This window comes from Panthera uncia, chromosome X (genome assembly GCF_023721935.1).
Source record: "Panthera uncia isolate 11264 chromosome X, Puncia_PCG_1.0, whole genome shotgun sequence".
Lineage (NCBI taxonomy): Eukaryota > Metazoa > Chordata > Mammalia > Carnivora > Felidae > Panthera > Panthera uncia.
The window spans coordinates 68,908,659-68,930,470 of NC_064817.1; the positions used below are offsets into that span (position 1 = coordinate 68,908,659).

General features: G+C 34.0%; 1 protein-coding gene across 1 annotated transcript in view; it reads left to right on the top strand.

The window, feature by feature from the left end:
- The window catches only part of DACH2 (dachshund family transcription factor 2), a 772,461-nt gene that overhangs the window by 420,276 nt on the left and 330,373 nt on the right, over nt 1-21,812 (top strand). Inside the window, exon 3 of the mRNA XM_049643267.1 lies at nt 7,296-7,408. Within this exon, the coding sequence (XP_049499224.1) occupies nt 7,296-7,408 (113 nt within the window). The remainder of the gene's footprint in view (nt 1-7,295; nt 7,409-21,812) is intronic.

Genomic DNA, 21,812 nt, shown 5'->3' on the forward strand with positions numbered 1-21,812 from the left:
GTGTGGAGCCTGCTTGGGATTCTCTCTCTGCCCCTCCTGACTCTGTCTTTCAAAATAAATAAATAAATAAACTTAAAAAAAGAAGTAATTGGAGAAAGAAAAGAAATATATATTGGGGAAGATTGCCACACTAAGACATTTAGACTTTGTTTTGTATGCAGTCAGGAATTATTGAAGGTTCTAGCGCAAAAGATGACATAATGAAAGGGATGCTTCACCAAAATTCATAGCAGAGTTTTTGTAGAATGGATTGGAACAATGATGCAACCTGTTAACAATAACCTGGGCATGAAGTGATGAGGACCTGAATTAGGATTTTAGCAATAGAAGAAGATGGAAATCTGCAACACACATTACAATGGAGCAAAAATATTGGAGACTGAAAATGAAGGGAGAGGAAGAAGGAGAATCAAAATTACTCTTAAGTTTATAGTTTTGGCAACAGAGAGGAGACATGTCTGTACTACTGACAAAAGAGAAGACTTTATTGGAGAGTGGGATTTGGGGAAGCATATGTTGAGCTCGAGATGCTAGTGGAATACACCAAATGTGAATGTTAAATTCTTATCCATTCTCTTAATATCAGAAGTTTTGCACAGTGATCTACTCTTTGAATTCAAGAATGCCTTTATTTTAAAACCATTGTATCTAACAGTGATACGATATACTTTAGAAAGAGAAGTGTTTATTTAATGTGATTTATTTTAAGATTTACTAAGGTGCATTGATTTCACTGAAGTTAATAGGAATTACACAAATAGAACAAAAAGAGGCTGCTGAGAATTCAAGTCATACACCAGCATTTCTGTTATACAATCTTTGTTAATTATACTAAAACCTTTATTAGAATTCACTTAATTTATGACAAAAAGCAAACTTGTTTAAAGGTACTAACACCAAGCCTGGAGCACATTTAATTTAAATAGGGAACAGAGTCAAGTAAATGAAGTGTAAAATAGTTTCACAGTTATACTTTCTATCAAGTGAGTAGTCAAGCTTTAAATTGTCTATTACATCAGATTTATTCTTTATTGAAGGAAAAACAGAAACTCAGCATTAGCAAAGGAATTAAAGATTACAATTAAGATAACATCTATAAATAATTCAATTTATCACAATTATAAGATTAATGCATAAACATGGATTGCTCTACATGATCCTCGATATTGTAATGTGTGACCCATCAGCAAGTGGAGGTTTTCCTTCATCCTTTAAACACCCTTTTGTTAAGGATAATTTCTTTAACTTCCCTAACTCTAATAGAATCCTGGTGTTGGTATTTTAATATATGCACATTTAAGTTTGGGATGCCTATAAGAACTGAAAAAGGTATACCTAAAACTATTATGTGTCAATTATACTAAAATTCTACTCCTGAAATCATAATTACACTATATGTTAACTAACTTGGATTTATTTTTTTTTTTAATTTTTTTTAACGTTTATTTATTTGTGAGACAGAGAGAGACAGAGCATGAACAGGGGAGGGTCAGAGAGAGAGGGAGACACAGAATCGGAAATAGGCTCCAGGCTCTAAGCTGTCAGCAGAGCCCGATGCGGGGCTCGAACTCATGGACCGTGAGATCATGACCTGAGCCGAAGTCGGACGCTTAACCGACTGAGCCACCCAGGCGCCCCAACTAATTTGGATTTAGATAAAATTAAAAATAAACTAGAAAAGGAGTAAGTGATAATGGAATATAAATTATTTTCCTCTGGTGTATTTTTTTTTGTTTCTTGTTCCTAGAGACATGATGAGCCACACTTTTAAGTTCCCATGAACCAAGGGCCGATTGATTCCCAGTTTAACATAAGCACCATTTTATGAGAGTTACCATAGTGACCAGGTTACAGTTATCAGCTTGAACAATTTCATATATGATTAATGTTAATTGCCCATTTTTCATGGATAACTTTTTCCCAGTTGCTGAATTGGTTGCTGCTGACTTTGATCTAGTTGGGAATATAATCCAGTGCAGTAGTTAGACAAATTATCAGTTTGCCAACACTGAGAGAAGATGGATTCAGGTTGCTGTGAGGTCAGAGTTTGTTTCCCTTCATAAACACTGAAAGGTCAGGTGGAGTTTAACTACCATTGGCATCCTTGAAATATTGTAATAAATGTCAGGCCTAAGACATTATTATTAATCATGATGCAATTAAAAGTTTTACTGTTCTGGCAAAAATAGTCTTATTTAATTTAACAAGCACATTGAAAATCACAGCAGCACTCTCACAGGTAAACAGCCTTCAAAGTTAATGTAATTCTTGGCTTCTAATGTGAGTGAAAAAATGATGCATTCAGAGATTATCTCAAAGTATTTTGAATATCAGTGATAGCTCTGAAAAGTGAATCCCAGGTCATTGCTAACACCTCCAGGAATCCAATTGCAGTGGTCTTACAAATGGTTGCTAATGCCACCCTGGCTGCCACTATATCTTCAGCAATTTGCTCAGTTTGTCCCAGAATGTTGCAAATATTTCTTTAAAAGTAGTAAGCCAAGCTTTCATTGAAGAGGATGACATAACTTGTGATTCCTTACTAAATCATGTGCTGACCATATGATTTGTATTAAATATCCTGAAGGCTCATGTCATCACCAACTAATTTATTAACAAGATTTTTATTCTTTGAAAAACAAAATCACTCACCTTATTTAGTTGCTTATTCCTTGATTCATATACAAATGGCTGATGACATGAGATAAAAATAACTCCAACAGTGAAACTTTATAATCTTAATGAGTAAAGTATTAGCTACTTTATTTATTACAACTTGGAATAGATATGTCACGGAATGTGTCATATCTTGTTGATACCAGAAGACCTGCTGAATTTCCCTCTTACGGGAGTGCCAACTCTACAAAGTTTATAAACTGTGAGGTAACGCTCTGACGGTAATCCACTTCAACTGCAGAAATATGAAATATTGTAGATTTATATTGAAGTTGGTTTACACTTTTACCTCAGGAAGCTGACTTATTTTATTTCTTCTAAAGAAGTGTACAGAATAAAGGGGAACTACATATCAGGATAAATTATGTTAAATAATGATCTGGGCCCAGAGAAAATCTTGATTCTTTAGTATAATTTCCCTGCAAACAACCTGTTAATTTAACATGTAAGGTTGATTGTATAAACTGAAGCTCCTAAATATTTAGCTGAGCTATTTAGTAGAAGTTTTGCTATTTTATAGCATTGTTTGCCTTGTACCTTAACAACTTTTGTCTATGATGCTCATGGGTGACACATCCACTGAACCATTTGGGTGGGAAATATTTTTAAGGCTGTTTTATTTTACAGAGTGTGAATTACTTTGTAATTAAACAGAAAACAAATAATTACCAACAAGAAATTATCATTCAATTAAGGAGTAATTACAGAGTTATCTGTTCTCTGTAAAATAAAGCATTACTGAAATCAGTAACACAATCAATATTTCAGCAAAGACAGGATGCTGCAATGATGGACCTTTCAACCTGTGCTGATTAAATTGTCACCAAATAACAGTTTTCTAGTTAAATCACCGCATGTTTATTTGTCTTGATTAATATGTAAATATCTGCCTGATGATAATAAACCTCTTAAAGATTAGAAGTATAGCAGGGTCATCTATCAAAAATGATCTTTTCCAACTTTCTACAGAGTCCTCCATAGTCTTGCATCATGTTGTTAGATTTGTGCTCTTTGAAAAGAAATGCAGGAACTTTAGTGCTAGAAGTGCCTTACTACAGAAGATCTAAATCTTTAGAACATTAGCTCTAAAAGTAAAAACAAAGCTATCTTATGTTAGTATGGAACTTTCTTGATTATAAAACACTTTTACAAACTTGATTCTAATTAATTTACTCTAGGGACCCAAGTATAATTTCCAAGAGTAGAAACAAAGACATCTGAATGTGATTTTTGCTCACTGATAAATTTAAACAAGTTTGGATATCACACAATCATACCTACTAAAGAGTTAATCGAAATTTTAAAAAATAGGTCAAATACACATCTCTATCACTAGATCATAAGATCCTCAAAGATGGAAGCTATTCTGGATGTTCACGTTATATCAATGAACAAAGAGACCAAATTCCTTACCTAGAAAGGCTTGAGAACAAGCTTACATTTTAACCTCTATAATCCTTATATGTAATACTGTGCCAGACACACACTGAATGGGCATCTAGAGCATGTTTGCTTACTGGATGATTGAATAAATGATATTGTCACTGCATATGTATAACTCCAGGGACCTTTAGTCCTTGAGTGGATCTTGAAGCTTGCAGGGTCTTTTTTAACCTTGTACATAGTCAGATTCAAGTGGATCATATTTTGAAGCTCTTATAATTGTTGTGGAGTCCAAGACTTAATTACCTGATGACTAAATGATGCAACTGTCTTACTATTTATGCAGTCAAGGGGAGTAGAGCAATTCAAGGAATATTTGGAAACTGTACCAACAATGAAATATTTCCTTTTATTATTAACTGAATTAATTAACCATTTACTTGACCCTACTGTGTGTTTGATACCATGAGAATTTCTCAGGATGCAGTGACAAAACCAGAAATAGGCTGCCTTCATAGAGCATACATTCTTTTAGGGGAGACTCAATTCTACCAACCAACCAACCGACTTAAAAGGGTGTTAGGATTGAGAATATTATCCTGTTAGTTTATGACATATGTTGTAAATATTACCAGGCCATTTATGACATAATCCATGAATTCTCCTGTATAGATCTGATGGTGGGAAATTTTACCATTTTTTTTCAAATCTTGGAATTTAAGGTAGAACCATCTGAGAGGCTTCTAATGCCTCTCAAACTTGAGTTAGCTTATTGGAAAAGAGCAACTTCAAATTGTGAGATTGACCAAGAAATTTGGAACAAAGCTAGGTAAACCTTGAAGGGTTCAAAGTATATTATCAACAAGTGGCTCATTATGTGGAAATAGAGAGAGTGTCAGGCTGCTTAGTTCTGGAGGCAACCTTTCTGAAAGTGATGGTCAACCTGAAGACAGCACTGCAATGTTTACATTGAAAAAGTATGAAGCAATCAGGTATACTTGAATACAGTTAGTAGGTTTGTGTTCTGACAACCAAAAAGACACAAAGTAGCACTTAGAAAGTATAGATTTGGTGAAGATTATTCAACTTCTAATGGTTGGATATACATTGATGAACATTATTCAGTGACCTTGGGATCCTTTAGGGCATTTGAAGTAAATAGTGCATTTCTCTTATCCTTAAAAGAGTTAGGAAACCATAAAACAAAGTAAGGGCAAACAGAATAACAATACTGAATTAAAAAAAGATAAATTATGGCTCAGAATTAAGTAGAAAGTAGAGGAGAGTCAGTTTATAAAATTGAAACATTGAATGAGAAAACAAAATCTTGCACAATAGATTGATATACAATATTGATGTACAGAGCAGGGCGCCTGGGTGGCTCAGTTGGTTGAGTGTCCAACTTTGTCTCAGGCCATGATCTTGCAGTTCAAAAGTTCAAGCTCCGTGTTGGGCTCTGTGCTGATGCTCAGAGCCTGGAGCCTACTTCGGATTCTGTATCTCCCTCTCTCTCTGCCCCTCCCCAGATTGGCTGGCTCTATCTCTCTCTTTCTCTCTGTCTCTCTCTATCTCTCAAAAATAAATAATAAAACATTTTTAAAATGATTTAAAAAGTATTGATATACAGTGAAAGAAAATAACATCAACAGAATGTATGAAAAATGAATTGGGCAATGGTAGCTTCACATAAGGTTGCTAAAAGTTGTCTTCATTTAAAAAGTTGAGTTTGTCTTACATTGATGGAGCACTTTGTTACTGCAAAAAACAAAAAAACAAAACAAAACAAAACAACAATAACAAAACAGAGTAAGGATTAACGTGTGTGTGTGTGTGTGTGTGTGTGAGAGAGAGAGAGAGAGAGAGAAAGAGAGAGAGAGAGAGAGAGAGAGAGAAAACCAAAAGTCCTTTTTGGAAATGTTTTCTATCTGAATCTCATATATTTTTGTGGTTTGAGCTAGTTAATATTGTATTTTTCAGTATTTTGTCAAAATCCCTATTAGTCAGCTTTTAAACTGCATTTATACTTGGGGTACCCGGGTGGCTCAGTCAGTTAAGTGTCTGACTTTGGCTCGGGTCATGATCTCAATGGTTTGTGGGTTCAAGCCCACATCAGGCTCTGTGCTGAGCCTGGAGCCTGCTTTGGATTTTATCCCTTCCCCCTCTCATGCTCTCTATCTCTGAAAAATAAATAAACATTAAAAAAATTTAAACCACATTTATAGTACAAAAAAAAAACAATAGCAATATCTTAGGCAACATTAGAAAGTAATATGTGAGATATATTGGGTGACTTGAGAATAAATTGATCCTAATGTTTGATGCCTTGTAAGTCTCTTCATTGTGGTGACAGCTTCCAAATGAAGCTGACTTCATTATTCATTACAATGACTGTATTACAGTATAACATGAAAGCCAGATACTGACTTTATATTTTATTATTTTATGGATTAATACAACTGCAATTCCGGCACTGTTCACACTAGGGTGAAGAATGTGCAGATAGAACAGGTTAGGTGAATAAGTTTAGCCTCAACTTGTCAGTTAAAAACACTAATAAATCTGTGAGAAAAGAAACACCAGTAAATCTGTGAGAAAAGGAACACTAACAAATCTGTGAGAAAAGACAGCCTAGATTGCAAAGGTGGCAGGTTTTGTTAGTACAGCCACTCTAAGAGAGTGCACTGATGGGTATATAGCCTGGTGTAAATAACAGGTAAGAAAAAAAACTCTACTGAGGGTGGGGGTCTTCTGTTCCTTTTGGTCTCCTGGAAGCTATGGAAATGCTAAAAAACATCAGCTCTTACTCTACATCTCTTAGCTCTTTACCCCTTTACCTCTCTGGGCAGAGACTTAACCACTTCACATTCTATAAAATCTTAATTCTGTGAATCACTATCTCAGATCTCAGTAGCATGTATGAATACCAGTAATCAAATGTAGCTTTAAGGACGGAGGTAACTTTGGGTTTCTTACAAGTAAGCTGTATTACAAAGTGCTGCCTTAAAAATAGAATCTAAACTAAAAAGTAGTCTTTTATGGTTTTAATGTTTGCCATAACTACATTGGGAAATTTAATAGAAAGGAAAGTGTTGGTTTTTGCTAATCAATGAAAATAGTCTTTAATATAAAATTCTATCACTCTTGGCAGTTAAACAAGATTTATGAGGCAAATGTAGCAAGTGATGGTATTTCCAAAAAGAGTACATTTTTAACCTGATCTTTGTGTTTTTCAACAGTTCCAGGCCCGGCAGGCCTCCTAAGCGTTCTTTGGGAGTGTTTCAGGACAATGCTCGCCTTCTGCCCCATTCAGTCCCAGGCCTTTTATCACCAGGACTTATCACTCCGACAGGTAATAAAACCCATCTGATGATCAGCCTTGTCTGTTCATGCTGCCCAGAATTAGAAATAAACTAATATTGATCTAACTGCCTTGTCCTTCTGAGCTTTTCAAGCTGTACTAAAGGTTACATTATTGAATTTTTAAAGTATTCATGAAAACAGTTTTGTTACTCCAGTGACTCAAATCAAATGGACATGACTCTTTAAAAAAATTAATTGTCATTTCCTGGCAGGAAATCCCTTTCAAGGTCTTATTGTATGTATGTTTTTATGTGTTGGGGGCAGGGATGAGGGGCACTAGCCAAACAAGCCTTGTCTCGAAACCTCCTATAGGATGCAGCACATCTGCTCACTTATATTTCTCAATAATATATATTTTTCTTTGTTTTTAAGGGTTTGGGGCATTTGTGTATCATGTCCAAGTTTTACTCGAGGTTAAAAAGTAGAAAGAAGATGTAGCTTTGATAGAGAAGCTTTCTGATTAGAAAAGAGAACATCCAAATGGACATTGTCATAAATAATAATTCAGTGTTTATTAACACTATGATAAATATCATACCCCTAAAAACACCACTTTCATAATTTAGCATTGAGCTTTTTTATTCTCTGCAAAAGAACTTAATAATGCATGAAACACTTAAAATAAGCTTAATATTTCTTTAACTGAAACTTTAAAAATCAGTAAAGTTATTACATGGTAAAAAAATGAAAATGAACTTAATGATAATGTGATATTTATACCTTTAATAACACAAAGTTTTATAAAGCACCTACTGTATTTGAGTATTATGTCTAAGGTAATAAAAATTATATGAGTATCAGTACTTGCCTATAGTTGAACTAGAGAGAAGGACATGTAAACTAATAATTATAATAAAGTATGATATAGACAATAATACAAATACATACCAGGTGCTTTAAGATCATAGAAATGGGAGAAAATAAATCAATTTAGTAAGTTGGGTAATACACACAGGGATGGAAACTTTGGAGCTATGTTTTGTAGACTGAGTGTTGGACAGAAGGTAAATCAGTAGAAAAACATTTCTAGGCAGAGAGGAGACTGTAGACAGATATACACTGATGAGAAAGAGCCTAGTGTGGGGAAATATCAATTAAGGTGAAGAGACTAGAGAAGATATTTGAGGTGGGAGACTCATAGGCAATATGTTTAGAATGGAGAGGGTGGGAAAAGCCAACTTGTGAACCTAGCTTTTTATTTATCAGGTTTAGCAGTTTAGGATTTTCCCTATAGACCAGTGGTGTCTTTCAAAGACTTTCCTTATTGCTGACATGGAATTGGGGAAGTACTTCCAGAATCCCCACTTTTGCCTCAGAATTTTATATATTCTAGTTCACATAAGATTTTGTTTAAATTTTTTAAAAGTCTGTTGTAGATAAAAAAGAACCACTGCTAAGAAACGGTAAATGTTCTGAAAACAATTATTGTGGAGTTTAAGTAGCAGTGAAAGCAACAAAAGGAAAGAAGGTCACTTGTTACAGTTCAGGGGAAAAATACTGAGGACTGGAACTAAAGAAAGTTCAATACAATGAAAAAGATATTTAGAATGGCTTAGTAATTATAATTAATCACACTTGATAATTGACAAAAATGGAGAGTGAGAGGATGAAGTCTAGGATAATTCATGTCTAGCCTGGGTAACAAGCTGGATGATGGTGTCATCCAAGACAGAGAATTTAGGAAGAGACACAGGTTTTGGGGGTTAGAAAATTATTTTTTAGAGTACATATTTATAAACAAATTCTCAATTTTTCCTGTGCATATAAAAGAATATAGAAGGGATAACAGTGCCTGAAATATATCTTGGTGCTCAATAAATGATAATCTATTTCTTGACTTATAAAATAAAATACACTGATAGAGCCTAGAAATAGTACCGTGTAAATAATCAGACCCACGTTCTGATTTTGAGGGAATGTGTAGATGAAAGAAAAAAAAAGGATTTTAGGGGTGCCTGAGTTGCTAAGTCAGTTAAGTGTCCGACTTTGGCTCAGGTCATGATCTTGCTATTCGTGGGTTCGAGTGCCACATTAGGCTCTGTGCTGACATCTCAGAGCCTGGAGACTGCTTTGGCATCTGTGTCTCCCTCTCTCTCTCTGCCCCTCCCCAACTCGTGCTCATTCTCGCTCTCTCTCTTTCTCTCTCTTTCAAAAATAAATAAATATTAAATAAAACAGAAGAAAAAAGGATTTTATTTTATTTTTTTGGTCTTATTTATTTATTTATTTATTTTTAATATAATTTATTGCCAAATTGGTTTCCATACAACACCCAATGCTCATCCCAACAAGTGCCTTGAAGTTAATGTACTCTTGAGTAAACTATATCTGTTATCTGAAGAAAATCAGTAATATATGTTAAATTCTTATTATATACCAAGCATAAGTGTTAAGTGTTTTATATGCACTTCATTTAATCTTCACTGTAGCCTTATGGATTTAGTCTTCATTTTTCAAGTAAACAATTCATGGCTCACTGAGTTTACATTAATTGCTTAAGGTCACAAAGCAATTGAGTGGCAGAATTGGGTTTCAGACCCAAGTCTTTTAAACTCCAGAGTCCATACTCTTTCCTCATCTTCACGATGTCATATAGTACATGTGAGAATCCAGTCTGAGGCTTTCACTTTCTCCTAATTTACTTGGCATATGTATTTCATTTTTCTTAGTGCCTCCTTCCTTGCATTATTAGGGCCTTGGCCTTCTGTCCTACAGCTTGGATTTATCACACTGAGAGCCAATGAGAGAAAAATCCTCAATTCTTAACTCTTTGCTTGTTCCTAGAATGAAATGATAGAGATAGATAAGATATTGAGTGGGGAAAGGCATGAGCATTTCTGTCTAAAAGACAAAAAGTAGAGAAAAAAAACATTAAATAGGGGGAGATGGAGGAATCTTCACAGCTCGATAGTAATTCCTCTCCTTAATTTACATGACTTTATTTTACAAGCCAAAGAATATTCTACTCACCTATAGTCAGATGTAAGAAGAAAACGTTGTGTAAAACCAAGTGGAAATAATTCTAGGATTATGCATTATTTTGGATTAGACATACCACTTCACTCTTCCATTAACAAAGATAATTGACAATAAATTCTCAATTTAGCTATCAACAAGTTTAATATTTGACATTATACTTACTATGCCTTTCAAGCTTAACTTTCATTAATTTCATTAATTTTATTTATTTATTTTAAGTTTTATTTGAATTCCAGTTGATTTTTTGTAGTTTCAAGTTTTTATTTCAATTCTAATTAGTTAACATACAGTGTAATATTAGTTTCTGGTGTAGAATTTGGTGATTCATCACTTATACACAACATCCAGTACTCATCATAGTTGCTATTTGTAATACAATCTGTTATGAATTGAGATTCATCCTCACCCCTCCCCGACAATGATTATTGAAATATTTTACAATACTTTTAGTTCCAGGTACTTGTGTCTCAAAATATTTTTTTGTAAAGAAAGATACAATGTTATACAGTTGTGTGTAATTTTATATACAACATACAAATTAATTATTGAAGAGTCTGCTGGGGCCTCCTGTTTCAGTATCATATGTGTGGAGAAGACCCTCTGAACCCTGGTAAATTTGCCTAAGTAACGGAACTTGTTCTATATTTGTATCATTTCTTTCCATTTATAACCTAAATATGGTGTCTAAAGGTAACAATATAGAATGATCAGGTTGTCTCTTTTAAGATATTATGATGTTTTTTTATGTTACTTTTGTTTTTAATTTATTGTTTTCCCCCAGCAGTTGCCAGCAAAAAACTCATGTAAAAAGGATTAGAAATGGTTAAGGCATCATCATTTGATTTATTTAAGAAGAGTTCTCAATTTATTCATATAGCTTGATATATACATCTTTAAAAATGCAGAATAATATTAAGTATGCCATATTATTATATCTGCTTAGCATAAAGGTAATTTCTTTTACTTTGTATTTTCATATGATTTTATTTCCTTTTCTGATGTAATTTTTTATTTTTCATTTCAAAGATGTTCATTTTCTTCTTGGCTATATTTCCCCTATATAATGGAACCTGATTCATTCAAGCTCCTCTAATTCAGGATTTGAGATAATTTGGACAGTGGCTTGCTAAAGTCTCCAATATTAATAAAAATACCTTAGCAAACAAAACTACAAACAAGAAAGAAATGTACATGGGTGTGAGTAAGTGCATTGGTGTAGGGTTAAAAAACTTGAGAGGTTTAAATTTACTTAGGGACCTAAAGACTACTTCAGCAAGATCTGATTCTTTATAAATAATCAACATATGTACTATTGAAGATAGGTTTTTATTCACTAAAGTAGGACCCATAGGATTTATTCTTAAAAATATTGCCTGATATTCATTTAAATATTATACCTATGTAATTATAGATATAGTATCTATCTATATTTCTATTAAATATATATATATTAATATTATATATATATTAATATTTCTATTATATATGTTCATTCTTTTCATTTAACATATATCTATTGAGTATATTGAGCATTTATTCTGCACCAAACAATATGAGAGAAACTTATAACACCTTAAAATAAAATGCATTTTGTGAGTCAGAGTTTTTCCAAATTTCATCCAGCCTTTTCCTTAGTTATTACAAAATGATGAAGTTTGACTGTGTTTTACCTTCATATATTGAACTGCTTGATGTTCTGAACATCTCATGTCTCTGTCTTGGTTCCTATTGTTCAATTCATATCTTAATTATTCATAGTACATTAATACATGGTAATCTTATTTTCTGGTATTTTTTCAATAAAATCTTTTGGTCTATTAAGGGAAAAAAGAGAAGGAATATCATCCCCATCTTTCTCTGCAGCTCTGCAGAGCTGGATCACACTGGATCACACTGAAGGGATGGATTAGCTGTGTATACCTTTGAATTTCCCAAAAGATGACTGCTTGCTTTTCTTCAGCTTATGAAGCATTTCAAATAGATGTGGAATTTGGCTTGAGAGAGATTTAAACTGGCAGCTTACAAAGAAGTAATATAGTGCTTTAGATGGAATTCTGTAGTGTTCATTTCCTAAAAGGTAGCAGATTCTTCAGTTTTGTTTATTTTTTATTATATTTTTTATTTTGATTCTAGCTCTATTGTGGGAAAATATTTTCAGGAATTTCAGCTCAAGTCCCTGGTGAAGAGACCAGTCCACAAACCAGTGAAGATAAAATGCAGTAATAGTGGCTACAGCACTCAACTCAGAATTGGCAGAACCATAAGTAGAATCATGCCAAGTCTTGGCAGTGTGATGCCAACTTTATGATATGATCATAACTTCAATTATCTTGATACCACTTTTGAATCAGTGTCCCTTCCTTTTCACAATACATTTCATATTCTCACTCAGTCTGGAGGCTAAGAAGTGGTCTTAAGGAGCACAGAAAGGTCGTAGGCTTTTCTTTGATCAGTGTAAAAAGGAAAGCTCAATCTAGAAAAAAAATCAACCTTTTGATGTTTGATTTAAAACATGCCTGTTTACATGACTTTCCTTGGGTTTTTCAATGAGCATTATTGTAAAGCACGCTTCATATCACACAAATGGTACCTGCTTTTATGTCATTAGATTTTCTTAGTTATTTCTTGTGTGTTCATGAAGACTATTGGCCTAGTAGGAACCAGAGGTTGAATTACTAATATTTTCTAACATAGAGTGCAGTTTAGACTTAATATGCAATTTTACTTTCTTTACTAAATAAAAAGCTTGACTACATCAGTTTGATAGAAAGAACCCCATTCATTCTATTAGTTGAATCTGGGTTTCCCAAATCTCAATTTCTTTGTTAATTTTTTTCTATATGTGTTCTAAATATTTTAATATAAAAATGTCTCCACCCAATTTTTTTTAAACTTCTGTAAATTATTTTCGTCCTGCATGAGAGTCTCACAGAGCAGATTCCTTTGCTGATTTTCAATGTAGACAGATGGGAAAACTTTGAATTTAAGCAAACCTTACAGGATGGTGGTTGTGGTGATGATGATGATGATGGTGGTGGTGGTGGTGATAATTTAAATAATGCTTTTATAAAGCACTTCTATATCGTTAATGTAGCTCTATGTGTATGCATATACCTAAACTTTAACTTTCAAAAGAATGATTTTAAAATGTTTTCTCATTTGATCTTTTCAGCAATCCTGTAAAGTTAGCATTAATATTTCTGTCTAACAGATGAATAAAATGAGTTTTCAAAAGTTAACTGACGTGCTTCAAATGTGAGAGACAGTAAAGTATGAAGCCAAGTCTCTTGACCATTAACTTATTTTTCCCCTTTTCAATATTTATTTTACTTTATTTTTTTAGTTTTAAGTCCTAGTTAGTTAACATACAGTGTAATATTAGTTTCAGGTATGAAATACAGTGATTCAACACTTCCATAGAATGCCTCATGATCATCACAAGTGCACTCCTTAATTCTAATCACTTATTTAACCCATCCCTCCATCCACCTCCCCTCTGGTAACCATTCATTTGCTCTCTATAGTTAAGAGTCTTGTCCATTAATTATAAAAGCTGAGATCTCTTGAACATTAATATCATAATTTTATAAAGACACGGAACTACATCTCTCATGCAAAAGCTTGGTGTTGAGAATTTAGGCTGTAAATCAGGGTTGTATCAGAACTACTTAGGTATGAGAGATAAGATGTCAGGTATGTCAGAATAGGAATTCCTGGAATAATCCATGTAATTAACTGTTGGTGACTGCATAACTTCAATAAAATAAAACCTTGATGTTTTCCTTTACTTTTTTAAAATCATTTTTATAGTATTTTATAGTGTGGGAAGCTAGTATAATTAGATGTATCTATAATTTTTCTTTCCAAAGAGTATAAAAACAGTCTTCTGAATGACTGCAACCTACTTTTCCTGTAAAGAAACGTAACAGTTATAAATTGTTCCTGTTGTGACAATTCTTGAGTAAATAACTTTGATATGTATGGATTGAATTAATATGGTCAAGTTAATGAGAAATACAAATGTTGCCACACTCCACTAGTTTGAGTGCAATGCTATTTTTTCATTTACAGTTCTAACTTCCATCTGTGTTTAGAGGATCACTGATGACTACACACTGTCATTGTGTTAAGTGATATATCCCACATTGCCCTGCTTTCCATCTAATCAATCCTCAAACCATCCCCAAATGAGATCTTATAAAAATCACAAAGTCACAGCACACCTGTATCATTCATATGAGGACTTTAAGAGACAAAACAGATGAACATAAGGGAAGGGAAACAAAAATAATATAAAAACAGGGAGGGGGACAAAACAGAAGAGACTCATAAATATGGAGAACAAACTGAGGGTTGCTAGAGGGGTTGTGGGAGGGGGGAAGGACTAAATGGGTAAGGGGCATTAAGGAATCTACTCCTGAAATCATTGTTATACTATATGATAACTAATTTGGATGTAATTTAAAAAAAAATTAAATTAAAAAAATCACAAAGTCACAAGGCAAATCTAGTGTATTGTAGAAAGACACATTCGCATCTCTAGGGCTCACATCCAACTTCATTTTCCACATCACACAGAATTTCCATAAAATGAAATATACAACTCTTCACCTACTGCATGTATCATTTCTTCAGTGCCTGGTCTTTATGCTGACTTACTTTTCCCACAGGAGAAATCATACATTTAAATAGCACAGTAAAACTTTCCATTGTATAATATGCTTGAAAGATGATAAGCTGCCTCATGAATACTTTATTTTATTGGAGTCAGTAGATGGCTGTATTGAAATAACTCATTATATTAAAGCATGTAGTTAGGAAAACACACTATCAATAATTCAAGGAATCCTACAAAGCAAAAATAAATTTCTTATCATTTCCTATTCAAGTGATAGAGGATAATAAGAGTTAAAATCTACAGGCATCACCTTCATATTGTGACTAGAAATGAGTAACAAAACATAGCCTTGATACATAGTGCCCAACTACAAAAAAATCTATAAGTCATAAGATATCATGCCTCTGTTATCAACCAAAAGTTGCGGGTAGGGGTTGGTTACTGTGGTGTTGGTGGTGGTGGAAATTTTTTGTGTGACCTCTGGCTCCCCTTTTGCAACATATAAACTTCGGATCATGTTGTCAACTCATTTTCTTTATATTTAATATAGGTAAAATCCTGAGAGTTCGCAAAAATTTTCATTGTACACATGACTGAATCAATATAGATAGTACCTTTGTATTGAGCTTAAAAATGTTATTAGTGCATGCTTTTCCTTTCATGAGTGCTCTCAGTAATTTTAATGTACAGCTGAAAGTGCCAGGTAATAGCTTTTTAAATCTTTATATAAAATAAATATGGGTTAGTAAATAATTTGATATACTACTTGTATATAATCGCTAAAAATAAAAAGTAGAATTCCCTTGCCTTTGGAGATGTGTCAAGTAAGAAATTGCTATGGCTGAGTTCAGAGAGGATTTTTGCTGCTTTCTCCTTGAGGGTTTTGATGGTTTCCTGTGTCACATTCAGGTCCGTTATCCATTTTGAGTTTATTTTTGTGAATGTTGTAAGAAAGTGGTCTAGTTTCATTCTTCTGCATGTTGGTATAATTATACAGTATTTTATTCATATATTTCCCTCTTGTAGTTTAAAGTGATGTAGAATACAAATTTATGGAAAATTATGGAAAAGAGGAAAAAATATTGGAACACAAATGTAGACTTAGGGAACTCAGTCACTCCATAAAGTATAATAACAGTTGTACCATAGGAGTCCAAAAAGAAGAAGATAGGGTAAAATTGGCAGAAGGTTTATTTGAGCAAATTATAGCTGAAAACTTCCATAATTCTATAATCTTGGGAATTATCTAGACATCCAAATCCAGGAGGCACAGACAACTCCCATCAAAATCAACAAATGCAGGCCAACACCAAAACATATCATAATAAAATTTGCAAAATTCAAAGATAAGGAAATAATTTTGAAAGCAACAGGGAAAAGAAATCCATAACCTACAAGGGAAGACAAACAAGGTTAGCACAGCTAACTATTGAAACTTGCAGATCAGAAGGGAGTATCATGATATATTCAAAGTGGCGAATGGGAAGAATGTGCAGCCAATAATACACTTTCCGGCAAAGATGTTATTCAGAATAGAAGGAAATACCAAGGGTTTCCCAGACAAACAAATCTAAAGGAGTTCATGACCACTAAACCATCCCTGAAAGAAATATTAAAGGGGACAGTTTGAGTGAGAAAGAAAGAACAAATGTGATAAAGACTAAGAAGGAACAGAGAATATCTCCAGAAATACCAACTTTACAAGTAACACAATGGCATTAAATTCATATCTATCAATAATCACTCTGAATGTAAATCATCTAGTGCTCCAGTCAACACACTGGGTATCAGAATGGATGAAAAAGCAAGACCCCTGTTTATTTTGCCTACAAAGACTCATTTTAGACCTAAAGTTACCTGTAGATTGAAAGTGAAAGGATGGAGATCCATTTATCGTGAAGATGGACATCAAAAGAAAGTCTGAGTAGCTGTACTTATATACAATGAACTAGATTATATGGCTGTAACAAAAGATAAATAAGGCACTATATCATAATAAAGAGGTCTATGCAATAAAAATAACAATTGTAAATATTTATGCCTCAAACTTGAAACACCCAAATATATAAATCAATCAATAACAAACATAAAGAAACTCATTGATAATAAGACAATAATTGTATGGGACTTAAGCACCTCCCTTACAGCAATGAAAAGATCATCTAAGCAGAAATTCAACAAGGAAACAATGGCTTTGAATGACACCCTGGGTCAGATGGACTTCACAATTACATTCAGAACTTTTCATCCTAAAGATGGAGAATATACATTCTTTTTTAGTGCACGTGGAACATTCTCCAGAATAGATCACCTACTGGGTCACAAATCAGGCCTCAACAATTACAAAAAGACTGAGATCATACCATGTATATTTTCTGACCACAACACCATGAAACTTGAAGTCTACGAGAAGAAAAATTTGTGAAGACCACAAATTCAGAGACTAAAGAACATCTGAGTAAAGAATGAATGGATTAACCAGGAAATTAAAGAAGAAATTAAAAAATACATGGAAGGAAATGGAAATGAAAGCACATTAGTCAAAAACCTTTGGGATGCAGCAAAAGTTGTCAGAAGAAGAAAGTATATAGAAATAGAGGCCTACATCAAAAAGCAACTAAAGTCTCAAATGCATAACCCAACCTTACACCTCAGGGAGCTAGAAAAGGAACAGAAAATAAAGCTAAAAGCCAGCACAAGAATGGAAATAATAAATATTAGAGCATAAATAAATGATATAGAATAAAAAACAACAGTAGGACAAATCAATGAAACTAGGAGCTGGTTCTTTGAAAGAATTAATGAAATCGATAAACCTCTATCCAGACTTCTCAAAAAGAAAAGAGAAAAGACAAAAATAAATCATGAATGAAAGAGGACAGTTAACAGTGAACACCCGGGAAGTACCAACAATTATGAGAATATATTATGAAAAATTATATGCCAAAAAATTGGGCAAGCTGAAAGAAATGGATAAATTCCTAGAAACATATCAACCACCAAAACTGAAACAGGATGAAATAGAAATCCTGAACAAACCAGTAACCACCAAAGAAATTGAATCAGTAATGAAAAATATCCAAACAGAAGTCCAGGGATGGATGGATTTCCAGGGCAATTCTACCAAACATTTAAATAACAGTTAATAACTGTTCTTATAAAACTGTTCCAAACAATAGAGATGGAAAGAAAACTTAGAAACTCATTCTACAAGGCCAATATTACCTTGATTCCAAAACCAGATAAAGAACCCACTAAAAAGGAGAAATGCAGGCCAATATCCCTGATGAACATGGATGCAAAATTTTCAGTAAGATACTAGCAAATCAAATCCAACAGTACATTAAATGAATTATTCACCACGATCACGTGGGATTTATTCCTGGACTGGAAGAGTGGTTTAATATTCACAGATCAATCAATGTGATACACCACATTAAGAAAAGAAAGGATAAGAACCATAAGATTATCTCAAAAGATGCAGAAAAAGCAGGTGACCAACTATAGTATCCATTCTTGATAAAAATTCTCAGCAAAGTATAGATAGAGGGGACATACCTTAACATAATAAAGGCCATATATGAAAGACCCACAGCTAATATAATCCTCACTGAAGAAAAATTAAGAGCTTTTTCTCTGCCATCAGCAACAAGACAGGGATGTCCAGTCTCACCACTGTTATTTAACATAGTACTGGAAGTACTATCCTCAGCAATCAGACAAGAAAAAGAAATAAAAGGCTTCCAAATCAGCAAGGAAGAAGTCCAACTTTCACTATTTGCAGATGGCATGTTGCTCTCTATATAAACTCAATCGACTCCTTGAAAACATTTCTAGAGCTGAAACACAGATTCAGCAATATCACAGGATACAAAGTCAACCAGCAGAAATCTGTTGCAATTCTATACACCAATAATGAAGCAGCAGAATAGAAATCAAAGAACCAATCACATTTACATGCAACAAAAGCCACAAGAAAACTAGGATAAACCTAATCAAAAAGGTAGAATATCTGAAGTCTGCAAACTATAGAACATTTATGAAAGAAATTGAAGAAAATACATAGAAATGGGAAAACTTTCTATGCTCATGGATTGGAAAAACAAATATTGTTAAAATGTATATACTACCGGGGCACCTGGGTGGCTCTGTTGGTTAAGCTTCCGACTTCGGCTCAGGTCATGATCTCATGGTTTGTGAGTTCGAGCCCCGTGTCAGGCTCTGTGCTGACAGCTCAGCGCCTGGAGCCTGCTTCGGATTCTGTGTCTCCCCATCTCTCGGACCCTCCCCTGCTCATGCTCTGTCTCTGTCTCTCAATAATAAATGTTAAAAAAAATTTAGGAAAAAAATGTATATACTACCCAAAGTAATCTATACCTTTTGTGCAATCCATATCAAAATACCACTAGCATTTTTCTCACAGCTAGAACAAACAACCCTAAATTGTGTGTGGATCCAAAAAATACCTTGAATAGACAAAGCAATCTTTAAAAAGAAAAGCAAAGTTAGAGGCATCAGAATTCCTGACATCAAGCTATACTACAAAGCTGTAGTGATCAAGACAGTATGGTACTGGCACAAAAATAAACACAGATCAATGGAACAGAATAGAAAACCCAGAAATGGACCCACAGATATATGCTCTACTAATGTTTGACAAAGCAAAGAATATCTAACAAAAAAGACAGTTTCTTCAACAAATGGTGTTGGAAACTTGGACAACAACATGTAGAATGAAACTGAACCACTTACACCCTATACAAAAATAAATTCAAAATGGATGAAAGACATAAATGTGAGACAGGAAACCATCAAAATCCTACAGGACAACACAGGCAGCAACCTCTTTGACATCATAGAAAATTCTTAGTAGACATGTCTCTGGAGGCGAGGGGGACAAAAACAAAAATGAACTACTGGACCTTCATCGAGAGTGAAGAAAATAATCAACAAAAGTAAAAAGCAAATTATGGAATGGTAGAAGATATTTCCAAATGAGACATCTGATTAAGGGTAGTTTCCAAAATCTATTAAGAGCTTATAAAACTTAACACCCAAAAAGCAAATAATCCAGTGAAGAAATGGGCAGAGGCATGAATGGAATTTTTTCCAAAGAAGATATATAGATGGCTAACAGACACATGAAAAGATGCTCAACATAACTCATCATCAGGGAAATACAAATCAAAATTACAATGAGATATCGCTTCACACCTGTCAGAGTAGCTAAAGTCAACAACACAGGAAATAGGTGTTTTAAGGATATGGAGAAAGGGGAACATTTTGCACTGTTGGTGGGAATGCAAACTGGTGAAGCCACTCTGGAAAACAATATGGAGGCTCCTCAAAAAGTTAAAAAGAGAAGTATTCCTCCATGCAGCAATTGCAATACTAGGTATTTACTCACAGGATACAAAAATATTGATTCAAAGGGACACATGCACACTGCTGTTTATAGCAGCATTGTCAACAGTAGCAAAAATATAAAGGGAGTCTAAGTGTCCATTGACTGATGAATTCATACAGAAAATGTGGTATATATACACAATTGAATATTACTCAGCCATAAAAATAATGAAATCTTGCCATTTGCAGTGATGTGGATGGAGCTAGAGTGTATTTTGTTAAGGGAAATGAGTCAGAGAAAACGAAATACCATCTGATTTCACTCATGTGGAATTCAAGAAACAAAATAGAACATAAGGGAAGGGTGTAAAATGAGAAGAGACCATCATAAGAGACTCTTAACTATAGAGAACAAACTGAGGGGTACTAGAGGGGAGGTGGGAAGGAGATGGGCTAAATGGGTAATTGGTTAATGTCAGTGAGTAATCACTAAATTTGACTGGAACCGATATCATACTATATATTAACCAACTATAACTTAAATAAAAACTTGAAGGAAATGAAGAAAAATGTCCAAAGTATTTTCCACCTGAAAAAAAAGAAATTTTAAGAATTTAAACATTTTTTATTTATTTTTGAGACAGGGAGAGACAGAGCATGAACAGGGGAGGGTCAGAGAGAGGGAGACACAGAATCCGAAACAGGCTCCAGGCTATGAGCTGTCAGCACAGAGCCTGACGCGGGGCTTGAACTCACGGAGTGAGAGATCATGACCTGAGCCGAAGTCGGCTGCTTAACTGACTGAGCCACCCAGGTGCCCCAGAAATTTTAAGAATTTAAAGAAATGCATTCTTTAACAACCTATCCCTGAAACCTGAATTCAAGTATTTGCACCAAATACTGTCTCCTGTTCAACAGTTAATCCTTAACTTAAAGCAAGTTATACTTTGTTTAATCATGTGACCTTAGTATAAATGTGTATCCATTTCTACATAAGTATAGATTTATAGTTGATGAGAATGGAGACTGAGGACCAGGGTGAAGGACACATCCTTTGGTTTGTTTCTGTGCAGCATTGTGGACCTTGACATTTTGAGGCAAAACAAAAGAACGGGTGGAGACAAGAAGCAATAATAAAGTGGAAAGGTGACCAAAATTACCTATTCCTATTTCACAATTTATTCTAGGGTCAGCCTAAGGTGTAAATAGATAAATATTCGAAAGCTGAAAGTTAGAGTTATGTTTTGTGATTTTGTTGTTCTACACAGTTGGCTTTTTAATCAAGGATTGCACTTGAAAACTGAAATAGAGGTTTCTTGGGAAAAGAAGCAAATTCAATAGTTTTGTTTGAAATAATTTATAGGAAGGGCTTTATGAAAAGGGCACACCATAGCCCCTTGGGCTCAGATACCTTGGTCACAATGGATAGAAGACCTAATTGGGAAATAAG